This window comes from Plectropomus leopardus, chromosome 7 (genome assembly GCF_008729295.1).
Source record: "Plectropomus leopardus isolate mb chromosome 7, YSFRI_Pleo_2.0, whole genome shotgun sequence".
NCBI lineage: Eukaryota > Metazoa > Chordata > Actinopteri > Perciformes > Serranidae > Plectropomus > Plectropomus leopardus.
In genome coordinates this window covers 13152662-13178106 of record NC_056469.1, presented here as the reverse complement: position 1 = coordinate 13178106, position 25445 = coordinate 13152662, and the positions used below count along the sequence as shown (strand labels likewise).

General features: G+C 39.7%; 1 protein-coding gene across 1 annotated transcript in view; it reads left to right on the top strand.

Annotated features, from left to right (window-relative positions):
- Positions 1 to 25445, top strand: part of LOC121946170 (A disintegrin and metalloproteinase with thrombospondin motifs 16) — a 62978-nt gene that overhangs the window by 3093 nt on the left and 34440 nt on the right. The window contains exons 3-8 of the mRNA XM_042490638.1: positions 945 to 1303; positions 12682 to 13066; positions 18042 to 18244; positions 21316 to 21399; positions 22292 to 22451; positions 24439 to 24544. Of these exons, the coding sequence (XP_042346572.1) occupies positions 945 to 1303; positions 12682 to 13066; positions 18042 to 18244; positions 21316 to 21399; positions 22292 to 22451; positions 24439 to 24544 (1297 nt within the window). The remainder of the gene's footprint in view (positions 1 to 944; positions 1304 to 12681; positions 13067 to 18041; positions 18245 to 21315; positions 21400 to 22291; positions 22452 to 24438; positions 24545 to 25445) is intronic.

Here is a 25445-nt window from a genome sequence, read left to right as displayed (position 1 = left end):
TACAGTGAATCTAGGGTTGGTGATACTGTGTAAAAACAGTAACCCACTGTGTAATAATTCACACTTTCATTTTGTTGCATCATTTTGGATCATTGTTGTGCATGCATAATCTCCCAAAACCTGGAATGTATGCAAATCCTTAAAGATGATAACATGCTTTATACAAGATGCTTTAGGTCGGCATATTCTTACTCAGGGGATGCACAGGAGTGGCATCTACTGTCATGATTGCTTCTGTAAGACCAATGTCAGTGCAGCTGAAGTAGTCTCTTTTGATTTGATTTTTGGAGGAGAGCCCGTTATTTTCTGTGGCCACTTTGCTTTAGACATTTAACTGGTCTAAGAGGCCGGGCCAGTGACCTGCCACCATCTCCCTTTATGACCTGCAGTTATTCAGCCTGAGCTGTTGTAAAAACTGTAGTAAAACACTAGGTCAAACATGATTCACTCTCTGCTGAAGGGCCTGTGTTGGACTTGTCTAAAACCCTTCCTTTTCTTGTAACTCTTTCTTGACCCTGCCAGCAAAAGTATATGAGGCAGGTCAAGGAGAATTTACAAAGGAAGGGAAAGGTCATAGTTTTTATTTAGGCCGTGATGCAATCAAGGTAGCAGCTGACACAGCATGCACTGCATCACTCTAAATGATGTTGACACACCAAATTAGTTATGGACTGACCAGAATGACCACAAGGACAATCTGTTTAATTTTTGCTAGGTTGCATCTCCAAAATGACATCATAGCTTTCTCTTAGCGGTCTCTCCCACTGTTTGATCCCAGGACATTTGTGTTAATCTAATATATCAAAAGACTAGATTTTGCCGTAAAACTGGCTGCCTTCTCTCCATATCTGTTCTTATTGTGTTTAAATTCGGTGTTTCATCCAATAATGTCCTCATTTTTTCTCTCCTCTTCCCTTCCCCATCTTCCTTTATCTCTCATCCAGAATATGAGATTGTATCTCCCTATGAGGTCAACCACCAAGGCGTATACATCTCTCATGAAGTAGCCCACCACCAGCGCAGAAGGCGACGCAGGTCCCTGACCCCAGATGCAGGCTCATCAAACACTGATGGCAGCAGTGAAACACTCCACTTCCGGCTGAGCGGCTTGGGGCAGGACTTCCACATGGAGCTGAGGGAGGCCTCACAGAGCCTGATTGCACCTGGCTTCACCATCCAGGTCCTGGGAAAGAACGGCACCAAGAGCCTGAAGGCCTACCATCAGGACGACCTCTGCTTTTACCAGGGGTCACTGAGGTCAAGGGTCAACTCCTCAGTGGCACTGTCTACATGCATGGGGATGGTGAGTCTGAACATGCACAGAGTCGCGTTGCAGGACGGTTTGCATGAGAAGATCTGATGGGTTGGTGTGCGTTTGCCTAAGTGAAAGGGACTCCAGGGTCAGTTAATTTGAAGTATGTGTCTTGGACACTTTTATGTAACTTTAAATTTGGCAGCGTTTGGATTGATCTACCAAGTGAGTATTGTAATTGCACTCAATGACCTAGAAGAAATAGTGAGCCTTTGAGCCAAGTTTAAGAAGTTTAGCTCATCCTGGGACCACTGATAATATAAACACAGCATTAGTGTTCTTGTCATGCTGAATTATAATGGAGGTTAGGTGGGACTAAATGACTGAGGCAACACATTGTAATTTTAGGTTAGAAGACACCAGATGCCAATCAGACACTGAGCTAAAGGAAAGAGTGAGAGGAAAAGAAAGTATGAAAGGAGGAGAAAAATCTGCTTACAGCCGGCCAGTATATCTCGAAAAATCTTTTTTTCTCATTGCGAGGCACTGTTCTTACAGCAGTCCTTTCAGAATGATTCTGTGAAGCAGCCTTTCATACAGCAACAGAGTCAGTGCATTGTCTGTCTAGTCTGGTCAGAAAATCAACTTGGACTTCAATTGACTTAAAACCCAGTCATGAAGTTTCTTCCTCCAGTCTGCCGCGCATCATTAGTCCTAGCTCATTTCATGTATATTGCACTTTTGCCTAAATCAGCTAATGAATAACTAATGAATGGAAAAGTCAAGTCTGAACACCACAGACTGTTGGGTTAGCCAGGAAAATCTCCAAAACATGTACATGCCAAACATGCCAAAATAATGTTTTGTTGGTATTTCATAGTTTTATTTAGCACACATTATGCTTTTTCATCAGCTTTCATGTCCAAGACATAAGGTAAAGTTCATGGGTATACATTTTATTTTAAAACTTGACTGGCATCTTTTGCATGGACTTTATTAGGTTCTCAGCTCATAAGCAGTAATATTTCACAATCTAACACAGCTGGCACCATAAGCAGTGAAATGAAAAATATAATTGAACTGAATTGTCATATTTAGAAGGGAGGGGTGCAACTTGGTAACAAGCTTATTGGTCAGTAATGTTAACATTAGCATGAAATACACAACATACTAACATCTGCACAACGAATAAGTTCCAAATGCAAAAAATTGGGCAGATTTATTGGTCTTGATGATTAGTTCATAACAGCATTTGCTCTGGAGGTGTTAGGGGGAACTTGGCTTTGCCCCTATATTTTTCCATGCTATACTTCCAACTTGTCTCAATACAAAAGTAAATTCAATCAGGAAAGATAGGTGTATGGAGTAAATATAATTGTTTCGCGGCGATTACAGGTGTACGGTTTTGCAATTGATGATTGATTTTTGACAGAGAGACTTTGACACTTAGACTCAACGGTGAGATTTTGTAATCAAGGGGCATCTGCTCTGAGCAGTAGCAGATAAATTCCTCCCTGACACTGGTGATGTTGATGGCGGCTGGTGACTCTGCTGAGACTGAGCAGGCTGTAGAGGCTGATGAATCTGCAAAGGCTAGGCAGTAATGGGGAGGCTGAGAGTTCGCACAGCTGTAGCAAGAACATACTAATGGCAGAACGCAAATGATTAAAAAGACAGCAGTTAGATGATGGGCTAATAATGAAGTCAAGTCGCTGTGCAGCTGGTTAAATTTGATCAGCTTGTGGAACATCCAATATCTCAACTGACAGCCACAGACAATGACATCAAGAAAGTCAGCATGCATTTGAGGAGCTAATTGCAGGTGGTGTGAGTATTAAAGTATTAAAAAGTAAAGTCTTCCTGACTGAGCTTTCACTAGAACTCCATAATATAATATGCTGGTTGATATTGCTTAATGATCAAATACTTATTGATTTGCCTGAACTTGTTTGTGTGGAGAAAGCTGGCTGAATTTCAGCTCTTGCCATGGTGGTCCTCCTCTACTGCTTGAACATAAAGGAAACATTACTGTAAGAATGACATTAAGTAAGCCTCAGTGAAGTAGTTCCACCCCAGTGAGAGCTCAAGTGTTATACTAGCCCTCTTAGCAGTCTGGACCGGAGAACAAAGGACTTTATGAATACACACTAATCCTCTCAGTCTTGAAGTCACATACAGATTCATTTAGAACTAAACAATTACTGGGGACACAGTGCTACAATTAGGCAGTAGTCAGAGAGACTCCTGTGATGTTACTTATTGTGTTACTTTGTTACTCTCCAACAGAAAATAAAACGAAATGTAGTCATTCAAATTGGCTGCGTTTTCACAATTTTAACCAAACAAATGCCTTTAAAACTAGTCTGACCACATTTCCCCACAGCATGGCTTTCAAGATTTTTTTTTCAGTCAAATAAATTCCAGCTCTGTCTTTGCTGGTTTGTTGTTTATATTTTCATTATACAGGGTCCACTGCTATATCTGAGAATTGCCCTCTAAAATTACAGTCAGAGAATGGCCAGAGAATGGCACATCTCCAGGAAGCTTCTTCTTCTGTGTGTCTGTGTGTGTGTGTGCCTGCATGCGTGCACAAGTCTTCATTTCAGACCACATTCCAATAAAAGATTCAGCCAAAAGGTCCAGGGTAGCACAGACTGTAAATGTGGTTCTCACGACTGAGGCTGGCCGGGACGGAGTGGGTCAGTGCATCAATGAGAATTTGTCTTTTTTCTTATGTGAATTGGGGAACCACAGAGCAAAATACACAGACAATTATTTAGACTCCTGGGGAACACTAAATATAGTTACCATTTTTCAAAAGTGCTGAACTGCATTTTCTTTATCAATATACATTTCTACAACATGACCTGAATGCTCAACATACAAGTTTTGACTTCGACTCCTACATTCAAATGAAATCATGATTCATATAGTTTAGCGCATTGGTAATGAATCCATTTCTATCTCTGATGTAGTGTAATACGTAAACTCCTAGTTGTAGTACTAATCTGTCTATGCAATTAAAAAGATTTCTTTAATTATCTTGGTGTGGTGTATGTGTGCACACATTCATATACACATACTGTGTTTTGTATGCTCCAGATGGTCCAGGTTATCTGCCTACGACTGGTCAAAACATGTTAACAAGGTTCACTAGGCCACCTGAGGGTTCATAGGAGACCTTGCACTTTGGTCAAGTTCTTATTTGGCAGGAGGCAGGTAAATATTGACCATAGCAACACAGATCAATAGCTGTATCAGTGAGAGGCCTCCAACTGCAGCATGATACCGCTTGGATGAGATCATTCCATCACCCTTATTTGCCCCATAATTGTTTTGGGAAATTTTACTTGATAAAGTATGGATTGAACCTGATCTAGATATCACAGATCAGAATCTAAAGGAAAAGTTCCTTTAAGTGCAAAACATGTTTTTCTTCCCAGTATACATGTATGCCACTTGGAAGTGATGTGAAGTTAGTGTGATGAGGATTTTGGTCTTTTGTGTCAAAATTCATCAGATACAGATTGGTCCTGTTCTTTTTGTTATACATGTTGTCATTATGTTTATGTATGCAGCATTGGTTGTTTGTGTCGAATGTGATTGTGTTGTAATTGGTCTCTTCAAACAAAACAGGAAATTACTCCTTTCACTTTACATTGATGTTGCTATCAGCCTATCTGTATTTACATTTGCCAAAATAGCTGGTACTCAGTCAGATAATGTAAATATACATTCTCTGCGTCGCTCAGTGTTGGTAATGCGCTTTAATTGCATTGGCTGCTGGAACGTTTTAATATTACAAAATGCTTATCAACTGTGGTTTATGTTATGTCTTTCTGTCTGCATGTTAGTGTTTTGTTGGGCCAATGGCGGCAGACATAGATAAAGAAAGAAAGACACAGGGAAGGTTAAAGACGCATACTGTAGAGATGAAGGCCATAAGGCTCACTGTTACCCTCCTTGGCATTTTGAAGAACTGAAAACCCCCTTGTGAGGAGTGTTACGTTGTAAAGCTTGTGTATAAGTTGCCATTTAACTCCCGTCCTCTGGCAGCCCATATAGTGGTTAGCCCTGCTTTGATGACAGTAGGGAGTTCAACCATAAAAATCTCTTTCTTACAAGCAAGGAACTGGTGGAATAAAAGATGCAGGCCAATCCCACTGACTCTGTTCACCTGCCAAATGGTTCAAGACTGCATAGTGACACACATGTGGAAGGGGAGATCATAAAGCAGGTCCCTCTCAGTGTCGACTTTATGCTGCTGCGTAATCCTCTTTAGTCTGGCTTTTATGGGGTAGAGGTAGTTGAGGGGTGAGGAGAGTGCCATGCAGGCATTGTTTATCTCTGACACCACGAATCAGTATTATTTTCATATATATGACATCTTGTGTGATTTTCAGCAGTATGGCTCTAGGAATGGCCGCTATGGTCCAGACTTAAATACCCCTACATGTATTAAATAGACTGGGACAAACTTTTTTGACAGACACTCCTATTGCCCACATGACATTATCTCCAAACCTCTTATTTCGCACAATATGGTTAACATTTCAATTTGCCCAATACTTTGACACAGCTAAACACTTGCAGATGTTGCCATCAACCTCAGCTGTTTTGTTTAGTGCTCATTAGCAAATGTTAGCATGCTTACATGATAAACTAAGTTGGAGAGCACTGTAAACATACACCTCAATAAAAGAATATTTCACCCACAAAATGACCATTTGTATGCCCATTAGTCGTGAAAACAACACTGTGCTTAAGAACAGCCTCACAGAGCCACTAGATGGTCGTAAATTCTTAGTCCTGTTAAATTGGATTTGCCTTTCATGCTACCACAGACTGGAAACAGTTGCTTGCTTCAATTACTCTGTAGACCAGTAAACATTAGTATAAAGAAACTCTAGTTCTGTCTATTTTGCCTCTTAATGTACTTCATGGTACTTCATAGCCTACTGAGCGTCACATACATCAGTATCTGTTTCCCTCATTTTACCCAGACTTCTAATGCACACCCTTCTTTTGTACCAAAGGGAAATGTTTAACGTCCTCCCACTACAAATCACTTGGAGGTCATGTGTTTTCCTCTTGTAAAAGGACGGGTGTGTTTCTTGCCCGAGGCCTTGTAGTAGTCGTTATAACCGAATGCTGCACACTTGCCCCACCTCTGGGATTTCCAAGAATATTTGAAGGATGGCCTATTGATGTGATGATGCTTTGAAAAGCAAGGAGTGTGGTCTTGGCAAGTCGCTGTAATCAATTTTCATATCATACAGTCAGATCAATCAAATTATCTTAAAGGATTGTTTCTAGTTTTATCATTAGCTAACATCACTCATAGTTTTCTCAGTCATGCAAAGTAGATTATGTACTGGGTCATGTGTATCAGAGACTGGGAGTAAGCCAGTTTAGAACATTAGTTGTTTCCAGATTGATAGAAATCCAGTCAGTATAACGTTTTTTGGACCTCTTGCTGTCACATGACTAAGGTACAGCTTGAAGTGAGATTTCTAATTGATTAAGAAAAGGTGTCCAGTGCTGAAGTGAAATGTCAAAGTATCATTCACAATTTTCCAATAAACCTTGTCAACATAGGGCCAAAGTTTGAATCTCTGTCTTCAACTGCTGAACTTGTAGCCATCATGGAACCGGTTTGCATGCACCAAACACAGTAAAGAATGATTGCTGCACTTTGATCTGTCCAAAGAAAGGTTGTTTGAAATTTGCTGTTTAAGAATAGATTTGTGTTGGCAACTTACACACTTTTTTAAAACTTCAGTTCTTATGCTGATGTTTTTTTCTGCAGTAAGGCAACAAATTAAGGATGCTTAAAAAGTCAGTCTCTTAAAGTATTTAACTCTAAGATATATTGCAAGGCTGCTTGTCATATGCATGGATGGAAATAAAATGCACCCAAAGACATGAATAAAGATATGAGCTGTGAGTATACAAACATAAGTTTAAGGTCCCCTTTGGTCTCTGTTTGGGAGAGCAACTTAAAGAGAGGTAGACAAAATGAGGTAGAGAACCATATTATACACCGTCAGGTGCACCTTGTAATGCCCTGAATGCTTCCCCCTTAGTTCCGTTTTCCTACCCACACCCCCCTTTCCTGTCCCTGCTTGTCTGGATGCGTCTGACTCCAAAGAGTCCAGCTGTTTGCGGCCTCCCAAGTAGTGTTTCAGCATTTTATGACTGCTATTTGCACCTCGTAGAGCACAGCGTGTAATCTGATGACTTTGGCTATTTAGGAAAGGCAGTATTTGACCTAATCTCTTAACATAGTGACTTGTATATACACATACTCTGAGGGAGTAACGGATGCATTTTGTTTTGTGTGATACCAAGTACAGAGACTGTGCAGAGTTTACAGGCTGAAGACATAAAAAAATAAACGGTGGGGTATGTTGGCTGTTATGCTTCGGAGGACAAAGAAGATACATGTTGCTTTGCTTAAGACAGAAACATTTTGAATTCATTGAACACACAATACACTGCTATTGCATATGGTTTTCTGTATAATTTCTGGTGTCTGCCTATAAATAAAAGAGCTTGTTCTGTGCACTGGCTATAACATTTTCATCCTTTTGAAGAACACAGAATCCACCAACACAAGTTAAATAATGCAACATAAACATCTGGAATGGATGTCTTAATCAAAGGACAAGAGGATAAAGACAGAATTCATTAAACAATAAGGGGCATTGATCTTTCTCAAGGGGAAACATACATTGCAGTCACTGCAACAGCAGACGTAGATGGGAGAAAATGAGGCTGTGTGGAGACTCGTGCATCTTGTTATGATGGAGCCTCAAACACAAGCCATACCAGTAACTGCCTGAGCATGAAAAGCCTTAATTTGACACTAAATTTTATGAGAAACAAAGATTTGAGATGATAAGGGTTGTTATAAACTAATTTGGAGTTGTATATAAATTGACAGCTGTCATGCTGCAGGAAGTGTGGAATGTAGGATCTACTTAGATTTCACTGCGGACAGTATGTCTCTATGTGCAGTCTGTAGAGAGAGTTGGCAGTATGCGGTCGAAAATAAGCTTACATAGTGATCTCCATAAATCCTTTAATTTGCTGAGGGACCCTGGAATTGGAACCACAGAAACTGTAGAACATATGCTTGTGGTGCTGTAAAGAGACAGACGCTGCAGTCAGAGAGTGAACATTGTCACCATGAAATGCATAGCCATCCTGATGTTCATGCTTGTTGACATGCTTCAAGTGGAATTGTTAAAAAGGCTTTGGCCAAGGTTGCAGCATTTTTAAATCACTAGCTCTGCATTATTCTGCTTTGAATTGTTTACTACATACACATCAGCATACTGCTGTGAATAGCTTGGTGTCGTATGCAGATATAAACAACCGTGAAAACAAAGCCGTTTGGATATTTCTCATCACATTAATGAAAGGGAGTTTTAGGAATGCAGTTGAAAATAAGCCTACTGTAAGTAATACAGCTCTGCACATATCTTCACAGTAAATACAGAGCTCTTCTTAAGACTGAATGTCAACCAGACGACCCTGTCAGCTTCAGATTACTCTTTTATATAGATCCCAACATGGCAGTTTCTATAACAACTCTGAACTAAACAGTACAGTCCACAGGCTGCAGGTGTAAGTCCTGTGATTGTCTCTTTCCATCATGGATTTCCTTTTCTTTATCGGTCCCATCTCCTTTTACTGCCTTTGGAACGAGCTGACTAAAAATAACCCCTCATGAAAAAAACATTTTGTTTCACATCCTCTAAAAGCTTCAACCATATCATTAGAAACCTTACTGTTACAGAAGAATTTCATTGCTGAAAGGGAAGATCTTTTCATAAAACTGGGCTGTCTATAGCCTTCAGTGGAAAGATGCAAATGCTTTTGAAATTTGAGCTTTTTAACTAGAAAAAATAGAAGCACAGGGCTATGATATTCACTTTTGCTCAAGAGCTAGGAAGCCTACAACTACCAGAATGCACAGTCTTGCAATGGACCAATAAACGCTCCCGCCGGTGGGTGATGTCATGCAAGCTTGGTGGTTTGGTTTTTCCACAACAACAATAAAACAATATGGCAGCCAGCTGTGAATACAGTTAAACTAAAATATGTTCCTGACACACAACATTTTATGCAGGAAATAGACAATACAGAAACAGAATCTTGGTTCATTTTTTATCAGCACTGCTTAGTTTTACCATTTGATCATCCTTCATTTTTACAAAGAAGGAAACAGTACGTCTTGTTCACAAATTCTAGTAATGCAGCCCACCAAAATAATGGATGTATTAAGAGACCTGGATACAGCAGTCATGGGAAGGCTGTTCACTCCTGTGAAAGTTGTTTAGTGGCACATGAAGTAGAAATCTCTATTTAAGTGGTATGAAATTAACCAGATGATCAGTGCTGCCTCAGTATCATTGGGCCCATAAAGCAAGCACACTAGAGACTTCTGCCAGCAGAGCTGGGTACTTTTGGTTAGCGCTCTGCTAACTCTAATAGAGATAAAATAATTTAATCTTGCAGCTCTTCTAGACTTCTAGACTCAAGATATGCGGATACCCTATCCAGAATCCTGATTGGGAAATTAGCCGGGTTTGTGACCCTAAAAAAATGTATCTGCGTATTTACAGACATCTCTTTTCCAATGTAAGTCAATAGGAGAGAGTCTGTTTGGGACCCAATGGTATCACATGATGAAGCTGGAAGTTGTAATACCACTATCTGACCACTACAAAAATTGGCTTCACGGCCCAGCTAACTTCCTGGGTGTCTGACCCAAATATGTTTCTGAAGATCTTAAAGGCTCCAGTAAGATGGAGGTAATTTACCATAGTTCAGTTATACGTACAGTACTTCCTACGTTCTATCCTGCACTATCCCTTTAACTATCACATGGCACCCATTTAGCTGCTTTGGCTGCACACTAATGCCCCAATGCTCAACCACCCACCCAGAGAGAATAAGTACTTAGCATGTGAGATTTTCAAGGCTGACAGCAGCGAAGTTCAGGTCAGAGGCCTCACTATGACTTGGAACTAAATTATGACAATTGCCTGTGATTACACAGTGCCGGGGCGGGTGCCATGCAGATGACAGGATCATGCACAGGTTGTCACATGCGATTGTAACCAATGATGCTGGCTGAAGCTCCCGGCAAGGATTATTTCTTGACCGCTGGCAAGCAAGCTACAGTAGAAGGTGGTAATGCATTAGCAAGCCTCTCACTGTCTCTCTTTTTTTCTCAATAATTGATCCCAAACCCTTGTGTATATCAGGATCAGTTGTTTCATAGAATTGGTTGCAACACAGTCATGAGGGAAACCACAGCTGTGCTTTGGGTTTTTTTTAAAAACAGAATAGAAATAACAGTGCTGGTGAGCTGCTGATGTAGCAAAACACGCATACTGTCTTGAGGACTTCACTATACAGCTTTTGTCTTGTTTTTTTAAGGGGCTTTCAAAGATTGTAATCATCTCAGTAAGTACTAGGCCAAAAAGTGTGTTTCCGGCTGTAAATACATCTGCAAATATATTTCTGTGTCAGTGTTTCTGGTTATCATTTGTCTGGCAAATACCAGTTTCTGTACAGTGGGAAATGATTATTATCTGACTCAGAAACACCTGTAAACAACGACGACTCTGCACTGGCTTGTGGTAAGGGCATAAAAGTTAACAATGGGATTTAAGCAAGTGTTCCCCACATGGTAGCTTATGTTGACAATAAACTGCTGTAATCCTTCAGGAGTCTTACAGATGCATGCATTCTTTTGAAAATGTCCTTATTTTCTCTTTGCTGTGAGATTATGCAAAGTTTCACCATTAATATTTTATAGCAGTTGAGAGACTAAGCCAATTTGGCTCCTGTCAAATCAATAATATATCATATTTATTAGATAAATGCATGACAGCTTTCTTTTACCACAGTACGCGATGAAAGCTGCAAACTCTACAGCCATTGTGGTCACAGCTTACACATCTGTGCTGGCATGTATTCACAGAGTTCATCATTTTCAACTTCAGTGCTTAATACAGTCACAGCATTTTCCAGGGACTCTGTTCCACTGGTTTCCTGATCTGTGGTTGAAAGGCTGGCAGAGGCAGAGGCCCGGGGTAGTAAGTGATGATGAAATGGGGAAAATCAGTTGCGGAGACCATTATAGCAAACCCATCACATATAGAGGTCTGCTTCTGCAAGACTGACTGATTGCAACAGGAGACACTCCCACTTGAGCTCAGGCAGGTATAAAAAATCTATATACATTAACACAGGCAAAACATTCAGTTGGACATGTATAATCTCTGTCCTCCCAGCTTCCAATATCACCTTTTTAAGGCCCAAATACACACATCCACCTTGTACTGTGCTGAAACTGTCATACACACACACCACTCACCCTGGGCCAACCACAGCCTCACAACTGCCACTGTGTCAGCCTGTCTCTGTCAGCCAAGGACCTCACACTCCACTCACAGTGTAAGAAAAAAAATCAATTAAACGTATTTTAGGGAAACTTCTATTTCTGCCAAGAACAGTTACAGTCCAAACAGTCCGTGCCAGTTGACTGTCAACACAGATGTGGTGCGTGTTTGGAGAGACTGAGAGAGACAAAGAGAGAGGCTGAGAGCAAGAGCAAGTAACCTCCAAGTGTCTGAATCGACTGTGTTGATAGAAGTTTATTGAGAACGGAATATGAAAACTGGAAATGTCTCTTTGGGAAAGAGACAGACAGGCAGACTGACTTAGGTAGAGAGAAAGAGACAGAGAAAGGTCAACTGTGCTAGACATTTAAAAATTTATGATGGGCTTTCCCATAACTTACCCCTTAAATCAGAAGCATAAGACACTTAAGTGGGGCCCTCCATAACATCATTTTCAAAGAGTGAGAAGTATCCATAACATTTGAATTTTAAAAAAAGGATTTGATTTGATAAATATTATATTCAGATCATACTTTAAGGGGCTATATTTCTAATACTTGTGTATATTAAAGTAAAGGATGCCACTTCCTTTCATCCTCACATCAGCACTTTTCTTTGAAACTCTTTCTTTCGGATGGAGTCTTATTTAGATTTTGCTGAGATAACGTCTGACCCCGAACAGCAAAACAGATGTTGAACATTAAGAAACACTGCCAGTAAATGAGCCTCACAAAAGTTTGGGGGGTCAGGTTCACAGTGACCCATGAGCCAAATCTTGACTAATTGCTGACAGAGACAGTTTGGGAAGCTAAACGAAGAACTGGAAAAGGGTATTGTTTTTTTCCTTTGTATTTTGGCAGCTATTTAGGTCATGTTTAAATATTGTCGCTGAACAAGTAGATAAAAAAACTGAAGTCAAACATTATAATTTTATTTATTTTTTATTTATAATGGGCCCATTATAGAGTCATTACTGTAAGCTAATAGGACTTTCTGTTTTACCTCTAGTCAGGTTTGATCAGAACACAGGATGGGGACTACTTCCTGAGACCCGTGTCCCGCAGCCTCGCCCAAAGAGAGAACTTTACAGCGCCCTCCAGTCACCAGCCGCACATCCTCTACAAGAGCGAGCAGAGGGATCATGACCCCCGAGAGCTTCAGAAGAGATCCCCAGATTCATTTCATCACACATCATTCAGACACTTTGTCACCAAGAGATCCGCAAACTCACAAACCGACCCCACCTATAAGACAGTTAATGAAGACAGCAACGGTCAAGGTGACCAGATGGAGCACCGTGACATGGGCCATCACCGCAGCAGCCATCGACACAACATTGACTACAGACATGGGGAGAGGCAGAGGCAACACTTCTGCGGGAGACGGAAGAAATGTATGTAAGGGCAATTTCGCATTCTAATTCACATGTATTGTTAATGTAAAATTCACTGTCATATACCACAGCTTCATGTTGACATGCATTAACCCTTTGAAACCTATAAATTGATTTGATTTCTTTCAAGAACATATAAAAGAAAGGCAACAATCAACTTAACAAGCAATGGCCCCCAAAATTTTTCAAGAAATTCATACAAGTTCCAAGAAAATCTCTCCAAAAATGAGAAAAAACATAAAAAACAAAAACAAAGTGTTAAAATCATATATACATATATTTTTATAACATAATTATTTAATTAATTATTAAATATAGAATTAGAATAAATATCTATGTGTAGTTCTCTTAACATTTTTTTTTATTTATTTTTTACTATTTATAATAATTTTCTCTCTCTTTTCTCAGGTCATTTTTCTTATCAACTTTTACTAATTTCTTGCAATTTGCAGGACATTTCTTGCCAAGTTGCTCATTGTAATTTTTCCATGTTTTCATGAGAAATCAAGCTGATTTGCTTAGATTTCAAGGGTTTAAATCAAAGGTGTCTGAACGCTACACAAGAAAAATGATGATGCTGATTCGGTTTCAAAGGGTTAGACATTCCCGCAGCCACTTTTCATGCATATATTGAGTAAACAGGAGGACAGAGTGTAAGTAACATAGTTTTCTTTTAGCTTTGCGTTTACATTTTGCAAATCAAAGCAGGCACTTAGGAGATGGAGATAAATAAAAAAAAAAAAACCATTGCATGAACCTTTCCTGCACTGATGTCTTTAAATGTTTCAACAACTCAATAACACTTTATAATGAGGTTAATCTTACCTTTATACTTCCACCTAAGGGATATTTGCTTTTCAATTTTTTCCTTTTACTTTAACGCATAACATTAGATTATGTGACATATTTTGTTCTTAAAATGTCATGTAGTCATTTTTGCCCTTTCCCATTCTTCAAATAAAATGGTTAACATTTGACACCAAAATAAGATTGTTCCCACCAAGACATACTTCTCATATTGCACATTTCACACACTGTCATAATATTCTTAAATGTCCAGATATAACTTAATTAGTGGTTTGAACTCTAAAAAGTTAAGGCTTATTTTGAAGAATAACTGCTTAGTGACTTTGAAAATAGAAAAAAAAGGTTGACATATGATAATAATTCTATTTGTTGATGTCACCTGGTAGCTGTGTTAACAGTCAGTCTCTCAGGGCTGTGGTTGGTTAGTGTAAGGGGAACACGGTTACACCACTATAACTATGTTCCCATGTTAACGTTATTGGAAAATTCTCAGGTACTTACAGCACTAATGTGTTAAGGACAACAGACGGTGTAACATTTGCAAAAAATACATTAGAAGTCACACATCATGTTCTAATGTATGATGTTAGCACATCATTAGCTCCTGTTGTGTTAAAGAGAGAGAACAAGATATGTGTGTTTTTTTTTTACTGATTTAACAAGGGGGTGGATTATAAATCCAGGAATGTAACTGCTCAGAGCTGACGGCATTCTTGACTCATTAGTTTTAACTGAGAATATTTTGTTACCTGTGAACATAATCGCAAATCAACATGTTTGGCAAATTTCCCTGAAAAATGATCCTGCGAGCGGAAAGCCTTCAGAGGAGGTTTTGATTTGTATTTCACGTGATGACAAATGTTTCCTTTGAGGAAAATGAACTTAATCTATATTGACAGTTTTGGTGACATTAGTGACATGACTGGTTAAAGGTTAAGGGAAGTGTTTTATATTCCCTGTGACAAATGTTTGCTTTCAAGAAATTACCACAAGATCAGTTAACATGGCTGGTGTCACAGGGGTCATCGGAAAGGGAGCGGGCAGGGATTGGACTGGTACCACCACCATTACCCTGCAGAACCCCAGCTGCTGTCTGTCCCCTGTGAAAACATACTGATGTTTACATTCACATGAGATGACATCACTGAACACCTGTGCCATGTTTTAGTCACACAGGCACTTTGGTCGCTCACCTGCAGTCCGCCTATATAAGCAAACTTTCTAGCCTTTATAGTTTACCACAGCCGGGCAGTGATAGGTGAAGGGTTCTGATAACCTGGAAACATGAAAGTGAAGATCTGAGGTGATAATGTCACAAGCTGAATTAGTCGAAGGCTGTGCTTTGCTCTGACTTGTGTGTACTATTGACCTCATGTTTAGAAGTGAGAAAAGATGTTAGACGTGTTTCCCAAAGACGACCTAGCTTCAAAAGGAGAGTTAAAAAACAGGGCAGAGTTGGACATTTGATGTCAAGATTAAGTGTGTGTTTGTGTTAAGTGTGAGTCACATGTTCACTTAACAAAGCGCTGATAAGTTCTCACAATAAGCTTGAATTGTGAATTCACTTATGTCCTCATTTTTACAGCGTCCCTTTAGAGAAAAAAAAATCATCTTATCTATGGAATGCTGACATAATTTTGGGCACCATTCAAAATTGCCTTTATTAACAAGGTTTGCAAGGGGATTAAAACAGAGATAGGTTAGGCCTAATACATGAGATGCACTTATTGTTCATAATGAATCAAGAAATGTCCTTCGTCCATCATTATATAGCATTGTGTTATGTCTATAAAATTACTCAGAGAACGCTTTTGTGACTGCACTGACAGCAAAATGGATTTGCTTTTAGTAATGTCATAGTAATGTCGGTGTAAATGTCAATGTCAGGGAACAGTTGCATGTGAGAAATTTTGACTTGCTGTAGCTGCTGCTAATGTACAAGCTCATACTATAGTTTCACACTTTATTTAAGCATAGCACTGAGAGTGCCAGGGTCAACAACAGAAAAAAAGCTCAGTTTGCAGTTAATGCATGACATCAGGTCATGAAAGTAAGAGTATAGTTAATCATCCAAAATGGTTGTCAGCTACTTGCCAGAATGGCTGGTTAACACTTGCAGGCAAAGTTGGCCATGTGGCTATAAGTCAATTTCAAATATTGCACTAACATATAATTTGTGGCAAGGAAGGGTTGTATATTTGTAATGGACGTCATAGCTGCTAATTACTTGCTATTAAATGCACTATTGATTTTTCTTTCATCAAACACTTACAAACCCACTTTACTGTAGGCTGCAACAGTTTGATCCTCATTATATTGACTCTCAGACCCGTTTGTTGACAGCTTTGAATTGGGGGGCAGTGAGAGACATTTGTGGGTAATATAAGTTATTCTTTGAGGACTGTGCTATGACATAGGCATCTCCTATTTTTATCCAGAGCTAATGGGCATTGTTTTTTAGGATTTGAAGATATTTAAGGCTTAGATGTGACCTCGGTAGGGAGTCCAGGGGGATCCTCCTCCAGAATTTTTTTTGATAAACATGTTCTGATTTACACGTTTTTAATGCACTCTGGCACCTTATTTACATTCAAATTACAAATCTTAATCATTAAAAAGTTTAAGTGTGTTCCTCAAAATAGTGTCAAAACATGGGGTACAAAACTGCTTTCATTAAACATGCATTGACAAGAGCTGTATTTATGTTAACAGCGTTGGAATGTAACTGAGCAATCTACTCAAGTACTGTACCTAAGTACAATTTTAAGGTTCTTGTATTTGAGTATATTTTATGCTGGTTTGTAGGCTACTTCTACTAAGGCACGGATAAAAAATGTAGAGGCCCCTGGGCACAAAATCTTGGAGCCCAACTTGTCCACTACACACACACACACACACACACACACACACACACTGTACTGTGATGTTACTATTACAGGTTTTTGCATGGACTCGAATCTGTTGGAAACACCTGTAGTTTATACAGGACTTACACACAAAAAAAATGTGATCATAGGCTGCACCCTGTGATCACAACATGAATGACAACACCTGTAGATATCATCTGTCATACAGGATTTACACAAGGTATTTGCAGCAATTAATTACTGCTGCTGCGATCCATGGACAGCTGGCACACAGTCTGTATTCAGGCGCGTTTCGTAAAAACAGAACAGTAACTATTTCTGTGCATGTTCAGTATTAACTCCATAACCAGCTGCTGCATGTTGGATGTTCAGTAAAACACAGGGCACACAGTTTTAAGAGCAGTGCGCCACAGACAGTGCGCACTCCGTTTGTGCATTTTGACGTCCAACATCATGATCACCAGGTCTGTTCAGCACTATCACCTGACTGTTTTATCTCAGCTATATTCTTTGTTTCCTTTTGTGCTGCATAGCGCAACTAAGCTAAGTAGACAGAGAGCTTCCTCCACCCCACTGAGTGTAACTAAACACAGGAGTTGTGCGCGTGCGTGCGAGGACGCAGAGCATGGATGTATTGACGCAGAGACTGAAACATTAACTAGATAAATAACATAAGCATATTTAGTTTACTCTATAAAAAACATGGTCTAGACCTATTCTATATGAAAAGATGACTTCTTTGTGATTTGGCGCCACAGAAAGGCCTATGGTGGGGCTAAATATTAAATTAAAACTGTCAAGACTAAAATAAATACGAAAAGGATAAATTGTGGGGTTGTTAAACTCCTTGCCTACCTGCCATTGCGTCTTCGCCATCTGCTTCAGTGTCGGGCTGGTCCTCCATATAAGTATCAGGCGGAAAAAAATACGTCCTTCTCGTCGCCTTTTGGATCTTTTCCAGAGAGGCGAGTGGTTGAAAAAAGCAGAAATTGAGGAAATGTTTTTTTTTCCGTATTTTGAGCTCCCTGTTTTCCTTTTCTCTCTTCGCCTTCCCCTTTGCCACTCCACTGGTCCGCCATTTTTTAAAAATCCCTTTCCTTAATGAATGACTCTACGTTTGGTTTTGGCGCTTTCCAGTTCTCGCTGTCACATGACTCATCCTCATCATCACAGGCACAGTAACAAAGCAGTCATAAAACTTTTGTTATTATCATATAAAGTAACTGCGTTTAAATTCAAAACAGTTAATTGGTTAATTAACTACTTGTCCCCCTTTTTTTTCTTAATCTGGTTTCATTCAGACATGCCCAAACCTCCAGGAGAAGATGTCTTTATCCTTCCAGATGAGTTCAAGTTCATTCCGAGGAACAAACGAGCAGTGCTAATGAAAAGCCACGGCAACCAGAAGCTCAATGTGGAGATGCTGGTGGTGGTGGACAGGAAGATGATGGACAACCACGGCCATGAGAACATTACCACATATGTTCTTACTGTGCTAAACATGGTGAGTGAAATCTAAGTACAGTGTTAAAGGAAAGGAGCTTGTTACTGCTAATTAGCAACTGTTAGCATGCTAACATGCTAGACAACGATGGTGAACATGGTAAACTTTGCACCTGCTAAACAACAGCATGTTTACATTGTTATTGTGAGCATGTTGATGTTAGCATTGACTTCAAAAGGCTCCAGAGCGTAGCTAGCATTGCTAATTCTCTGTCTTATTTTTTATGAATAACAAATGCGATGTAGGATATGTTTTTCTCATAGACTGTATTAAAAAAAATGGATGTAGCCACTGTGGCGTCACCCCTTTGTTTGTGGACTCCTGTTTTGAAGCCCTGCATTTGGCATATTTGCCATCTCCATCTTGTTTTTGGTGTCAAAAGTAACCATATTTGGACGAGAAGGCGGAGAGATAACTCTTATGCAAGCTGCTAACTTAGCATGGTGCATTTACAGCTATAACCTTCATAATACTGATGCTAATGCTAACTTTGCAAGCCAAAACAGATTTTAAACCATAGCAAAATGTATTGGTAAAAACCTAATATCCATCTCCTTAAATTGTCTTTTAGTACAAACAAACACTGGACAAAGCTTTTTTGTGAGCAAAATCTTACAATTAACTTTCATTAACTGAAAACGCACTGAGCCACAGCTATAGCTTTGCTCTGTGAATCTGGCTTCACGCCATGGTTAAGGGGTAAATTAGCTATATAGACAGAAACCATTGTAAACATTTTTATTCCTGCTGTAAAGTTGGGGATTTTAACATGGGCGTTTGGGGAGTGGCTCGCTCTTGGAGCCAGCCTCAAGTGGCCATTTGAGCAGATGGCACTTCCACATTGGCTTGTTTTTCAGCAACAGTGGTTGCTGATTTTTTTCCTTCTGCCTTCGCCATGTCTTTCAGCTTTTTGCAAGGAAGGAGCGTTTTGCAATGCATCAGAATATAAAGAAATAATTTTAAATGGATTAAACAACAGCACTATAAAGCCTATTAGTTCGCAGTGGCTTATTTCCTTTCATCACAGGAAGTTTTGGCATCTATTGGCACTTGCCAAACTTTAGCCTGACTTCACAATTGTCATTATGAAGCATGTAAAGGAAAAACATCAGTATAAATTGATTTGAAAGCCATTTAAATACATATCAATGTGATGTTTGTCATAGTTTAGGATTTAGTGACTTGAAACGCCTGTCTTCCATTCTCACTTATCAGAAAGAGCACATCTGAAAACACGAAAGTGATACCTGGGTGAGATCATCGCCACAACACTCAGTGTCCCCCGTCCCTCTCAGCTGATCTGCAAGCAAATTCCGTCACGCTCGTTTTGCTACTTAATGACTGACTGACAAATCCAAAGATAATCCATCTATTTTGAAAACATAGATCCCTCTAGTAGAAACCAAGTTGGAGCAGTCACAGCCCGCCTCAGAGGAGTCACCTAAATAGAGTATGGAGTTTCACAGAAAACATCCAACCCCCTACCCCACCTGCCAGCTCTCATGGGTCTTAAAAAGGTTATTTAATATTTGTTAAAAGTAAAATCTGATATGCCGCCTCAGCATTTGCGTAGATTTATGTTTTCTTCGCGGCAGAGTGGAAAGACTCCATAAGTGTTAATTACCAATTTTAGAAAAACACACTGTACATTATGTACCTCAAAACACTGAAGCTCTATGGAAACTGGGTATTGTTTCTTCTATGAGGCAATGAAAGCACAGTGATTCCCTGTATCTTTTGAATTTTGCAAATCTGGAGCTCTGTCAAACACTGGTGTTCCAGGAGATCATAGTTGAAGTAAGTTGCTTTGAATGCCTCTCTGACCTCTGAATTCTGCTCGAATTTGGTAACAAACCATAGCCATGTGTCTTCTCATGAGTCAGTGCAGAGACAGACCAAACATCAGGAACATAAGGAACGAATGAGGGTGATCCTGGAGGGGGAAAAAAAAAGGCTTAGTGAGTGGCACCTCAGGTATTCACAGGACCCGAGAGAAAGACAGAGCGAACAAGACCAAAAGATCAGGAGTTCACTTTATCTGTGTGATATCCGTGTGAGTACACAAGGCTGAATTGAAAACAGCAGTTGTGGCTGTCAGACCTCACAGATACCATCAAAAGGGGTTTGTGTGTTCTTTTTATGGGAACATTAAGGTGTGTTTTCTTATACACTTGACGCAGACCTCTCTATTGTATTAGTCTACGTGGAGCAAGAATTTGTTGATCACAGATGCGAATTAGCACACCACGAGTGGTGTTGTCACATTATGTACGTAATGTAAAGTTACTTAGATAAGGTTTAGGCGTGTAAAGTTGTAGGTTAGATTTTGCAAAAGAAGCATAGTGATTAAGTACCTTAAAAGACCCCAAATTTCACTTGGTTTCATACTGGATGTGAACACCAATCTCCTGGGGAATAGTCCTGTGTATGTTTGAAACTTTCACTCTTTATACTTCTCAACTTGTTACACCCGTCAGCTCATTGGTTGCATGATTGTAGCCTTTATGATCACATGGGTTATACATAAATTTCTGTCGACTAACTTTTCGTAGGTATATGGTCGAACAGTGCATGAGAAAAGCCAGCAATATTAAGACTTAATGTAGTGCTAGTTAGCTGGACCCATGGATGAAAATATTCAAAAAATTCCATTGTGTAGTCCAGTACTCTTTAAATAAGTACTTTATTCTGAAATTGAATATTTTAATAACTGATCTTGCATGTCTGAAGACAAAATAACACTTTAAATGTCACTTTTCTGACCTAATCCAGCCACCCAGGCCATATGTTCTCAAGTCGTGTCCCCTCACTTCCCTCACTCAAGACAAAATTAGGTTTTACCGGCAACATTACCTGTGTTTGGGAAGAATCTTTGACTGTCTTGTTGCCAAAACTGACAAATCTTTAACTGTGTTTTAAGGTTTATTTTGAAAGAGTGTTACCATGATAACAAGGTGCAAACAGTGTCATTGTGACCAGACTTGGGTGAGGTGATTGTAGATAAATGACAGCATTTAAGTAAACAATTGTGTCAATAGTTATGCAGTAATGTTTCTTCTTGTGTCCTCTAGGTCTCCAGCCTCTTCAAAGACGGTACAATAGGGGGGAACATCAACATAGTGATAGTTGGTCTCGTGCTTCTAGATGAAGAGCAGGTGAGCATCTCAAAATCTGTAAGCATTGTCAGGTGAAAAACTTAATGTGTCAGAAAATCCAGCCTCTCATTCAGCAAACACTGTAATTGATGTTTGCATTAAAAGTTAAGGTTTAGAAATTTCTCTTATAAAGGACTTTGTGCTCGCATGCTTAAAGGGGCTTTAAGAACACCAATAACTGTGTGTTTTCTTCTGTTTTCTCTATGTAACATGGAGCTTCAAACACCAAAGGGAATGCAAAACAACAGATCATTTGTTTGTTTATTTGTTTGTATGCCTGAAGGACCAGACCTCTTAGGTCTCTCAGAGATTCTCTCGGGGTCGTCTTAACCGCCAAGGGCTTTTACAGTGGTTAATTATAGGGTGTACATTTCCTTGGATCTTTGCCAGATTTAGGAGGGAAATTCTCGTGGAGTGCGGGAGATGGTGGGACAGCTTGAGTACAAGAGAATATAAGAGGGGAGAGGAACAGAGGCAGAGGGAAACAGGTGGGGCACTGTCAGAGAAAAAGAGTTAAGCAGACCGAGGAGAACGGATTGTGGTTTCCATCCACCTGTGATGTTAATAGATCTCAATCTTCCTTAAGAGGCAATTATCAGCAAGAGGAATGCCAAAAATGGCAAAAATGTCCCAGACGTTTGTCTTCCTAGCAGCAACACTTATTTGATCAGTACCCCCTGCTGCATTTTCATTTTGCCTTGAACGTACATAGGTCTCAAGAGCTAATTGATAGTAAAAACCAGACATCAGTGTTTGTCGAAGCAGAGGGAAGGGGGAAGGTAATGTTAGTTAATTGACTGACATTTTTCTCAGTTAAACACATAACACTTTGTGCTCACAACTTCTTTCTATAAAGACAATATTGTCCCCTGTTATCTGCTTTATCTCACAGGATGGCTTGGTGATCAACCACCATGCAGACCACACACTGAACAGCTTCTGCCACTGGCAATCCACTCTGGGAAGCAGAGAAGGTCGGCACCACGACCACGCCATCCTCCTCACAGGACTCGACATCTGCTCTTGGAAGAATGAACCCTGTGACACACTGGGTAACATTTAGAAGTGTTGTTTTCCTTTTTTTTAAAGATTATCTTTTGGGGCTTTTATGCCTTTAATGGATAGGAAAGCTTTTAGTGTGAAAGAGGGAGGGAGAGAGGGGGCGACATGCAGCAAAGGGCTGAGGCCAGAATCGAACCCGCAGCCACTATGAACACAACCTCTGTACATGGGGCGCCTGCTCTAGCCACTGAGCCACTGGACGCCCCAGAAGTGTTTTTTCCAGTTATAAATAGCCTGAAACTTTTATTTGGGACCATAAACATGCAAGAAACTGCAAGGACCAGAGGAAAAACTGATCTAAATTTTCAAATTATGAAGTAAGAGTGTTTTATACAAATGCCACATGTCACTATTTTTTTGTTTGTTTCGAGCTCTTGATAAAAAAAATGTCATTCTCTCGTTGTCTGAGCTTCTCTGGGAAGGTGTCTCTGTCTTTTGTCACATTGCGGTTTAGCGTCACATCAGCCAAACCAGATGTTAAAAAATTGCAGCTTTTAGATCTTTTTAACCCCTGAGTATCACACACTGGATATGTGGGAAAAATATGTTTGACAGCGGATTAAAAGAAAAAAATTTTTTTACATCAGCGTTATAAGCATTTTCAGAAAAACGATTCTGAAACATATTCAGGGCTGCAGTATTGCATATGCAACATCAGAGAAATATGAGATATAAGTTCATAAAATGGAACATGCATACATGGTTTCACTTAAATCACAGAACATTGAAAACGTGCTCTTTAGCTATAATCTGTGTAGGACAAACACTGTAAAAATACAGTCATCGTGAGTGCAAACCATCTACCAAACTAACAACAGCTTGTTTGTGGTAATGACCATGCAAACACGTTGTTTTCTTCCGCACTGTGAGAAAAAACTTCCATTTGTGTCCCAGAAAAGTGCAGTCTCCTTCACACTCACACACATACTAGAAAACACAGACTCCCCTCAAACCCTAGGCTTAAATTTTGACTTCAAAGTGTTGAGGCTAGCATTAGCCCTAATCGTTTCTATGAAAGCCCAGTTCAAAGGTGTGTGTGTGTGTGTGTGTGTGTGTGTGTGTGTGTCTGTGTGTGTGTGTGCGCGTGTGCATGCGTGTGTGCAGTAAAGAACGTCTGACCATTTCCCAAAGGTACAAGTTAAAATGACCATTTGCGCTACCAGTCAGTATGTAACACAGTTTATTTGCATTACAGTTACAGCCCTATCTCTCAGTGTTTTCCTCCATATTTCAAAACCAGTATATAATATGATCTACCTCTTTCCTGACACAAAAAAGTAACTAAATGGCAGTTCTCACAGTCAATCTGCCTGCTTGTGTTAAATACCATTACTCACATTATAAGCTGTGTACATGAGAACATTACTTTAGGGCTTTTGCACTCTATGGTGAATGACTTAGAGCTGTAAAATAACAAAACACAAGGCTAAATTCTCCCTGAGACACCGAGACAAAAACATTAAGGGAGGCCCCCATGGGTATTATCCTTTTTGATTCAGAGCCAGGGGTGCTGTGTGTGTATTCATGTGTGTGTGTGTGGGAGAGACAGAAGGAGAATGGACAGAGAAAGGCATAAAGGGAGCCGTATAGTAAAAGGGGGTTTAATAGAGAATGAGCGATATGAGAAAGAAGTGACGATAGAGAAAGAATGTTTTAAAACGATGTGAAATATAGCAGCGGATCTAGGAATGTTTCCACTGAGTCCCATATTTTAACATGTGGAGGGGTTTTAACCCAGTTATAGGGTGTCTGATGTGTCTTTTGCATGCAGTCCACAACTAGCCCAGACTTCTTCTGGTTCCCAGTTGAAGTATCTTCTTGGTTTTGCCCTGCTAATGCATTGCAAAATTGGAAGGTCAAAATTTTTGTTGGGTAGGAGTAAATTCAGCTTGAGAGTGGTTATTGTTATCATCAATTACAGTTTATAGTGGAACTGACTGTGTTACCACTGATGAAAAATTGCATTACTCCTTGCAGGTTTTGCTCCAATTAGTGGGATGTGCAGCAAGTACCGAAGCTGTACCATTAATGAAGACACAGGGCTGGGGCTGGCATTCACCATCGCCCATGAATCTGGACACAAGTAAGGTTTTCCATCTCTCTCATAATCGCATGATTTTAAGTGTTAAGGAGTTAAGGCTTTGACCATGAACTCAAGAATCTAGCCAGAAACCTTTTTTGAATGGCATTCCCTCTCTCTCCCTTTATTCTCTGTCATCTCTGTACTGTCAGAAACCTATTTAAGCCACGAAATGCCCTTAAAAATATTTAAAAGTCTAGTCTTTCAGTCTAGAGATAACAAAAAACAATAACGGTAGAATTATTATCATATCATGCCTAACTTTAGTAGATCATAACATAGGGTAAGGATTTAATCTACATATGATATGGTTCAAAATTTGACAAAACTATGGATTTCATTATTAGAGCCACGACAAATGCCCTTTAGTATGTGATTTTGTTGATCACTTGTGGATTCCACCAGCTGGTAAAGAGGAGTGACAAATCAGCGGTCACTGACGGTATGAAAAAGATAGAAGTCAAAAAACAGGTTTTGCAAATATTCTGAATCACTTCAACCATCATAGGTCATTAAGCATACGGTCATAAATCTGAACAAAAAATGTTAGGCTGATGGCTCCAGTAGTATGTGAAATTAACTGCAGACAGACAAAACAACAGATACACACACACACACACACACACACACACGACTAAACACATGAGAGCTGGTGGAGATAATAAACCAGTGGCATAACTAATGCTGTGTTCTTTTAATGCACATTTGACAAATATGGGCCACAAAGATTGTGTTCAACCATTATTTTTTCTCCATATGCAAAAATTCCCTTAGTAATGCAGTGTTGTGGTTTCTGCTTGCTCGCCCTTGCTACAGTTACATTTACATGGTGCAGCCACCTGAGAGATTAAATAACATGAATCCTTTACTGTGGAGTATTGTCAGCATAACTTGTTCACAGAAA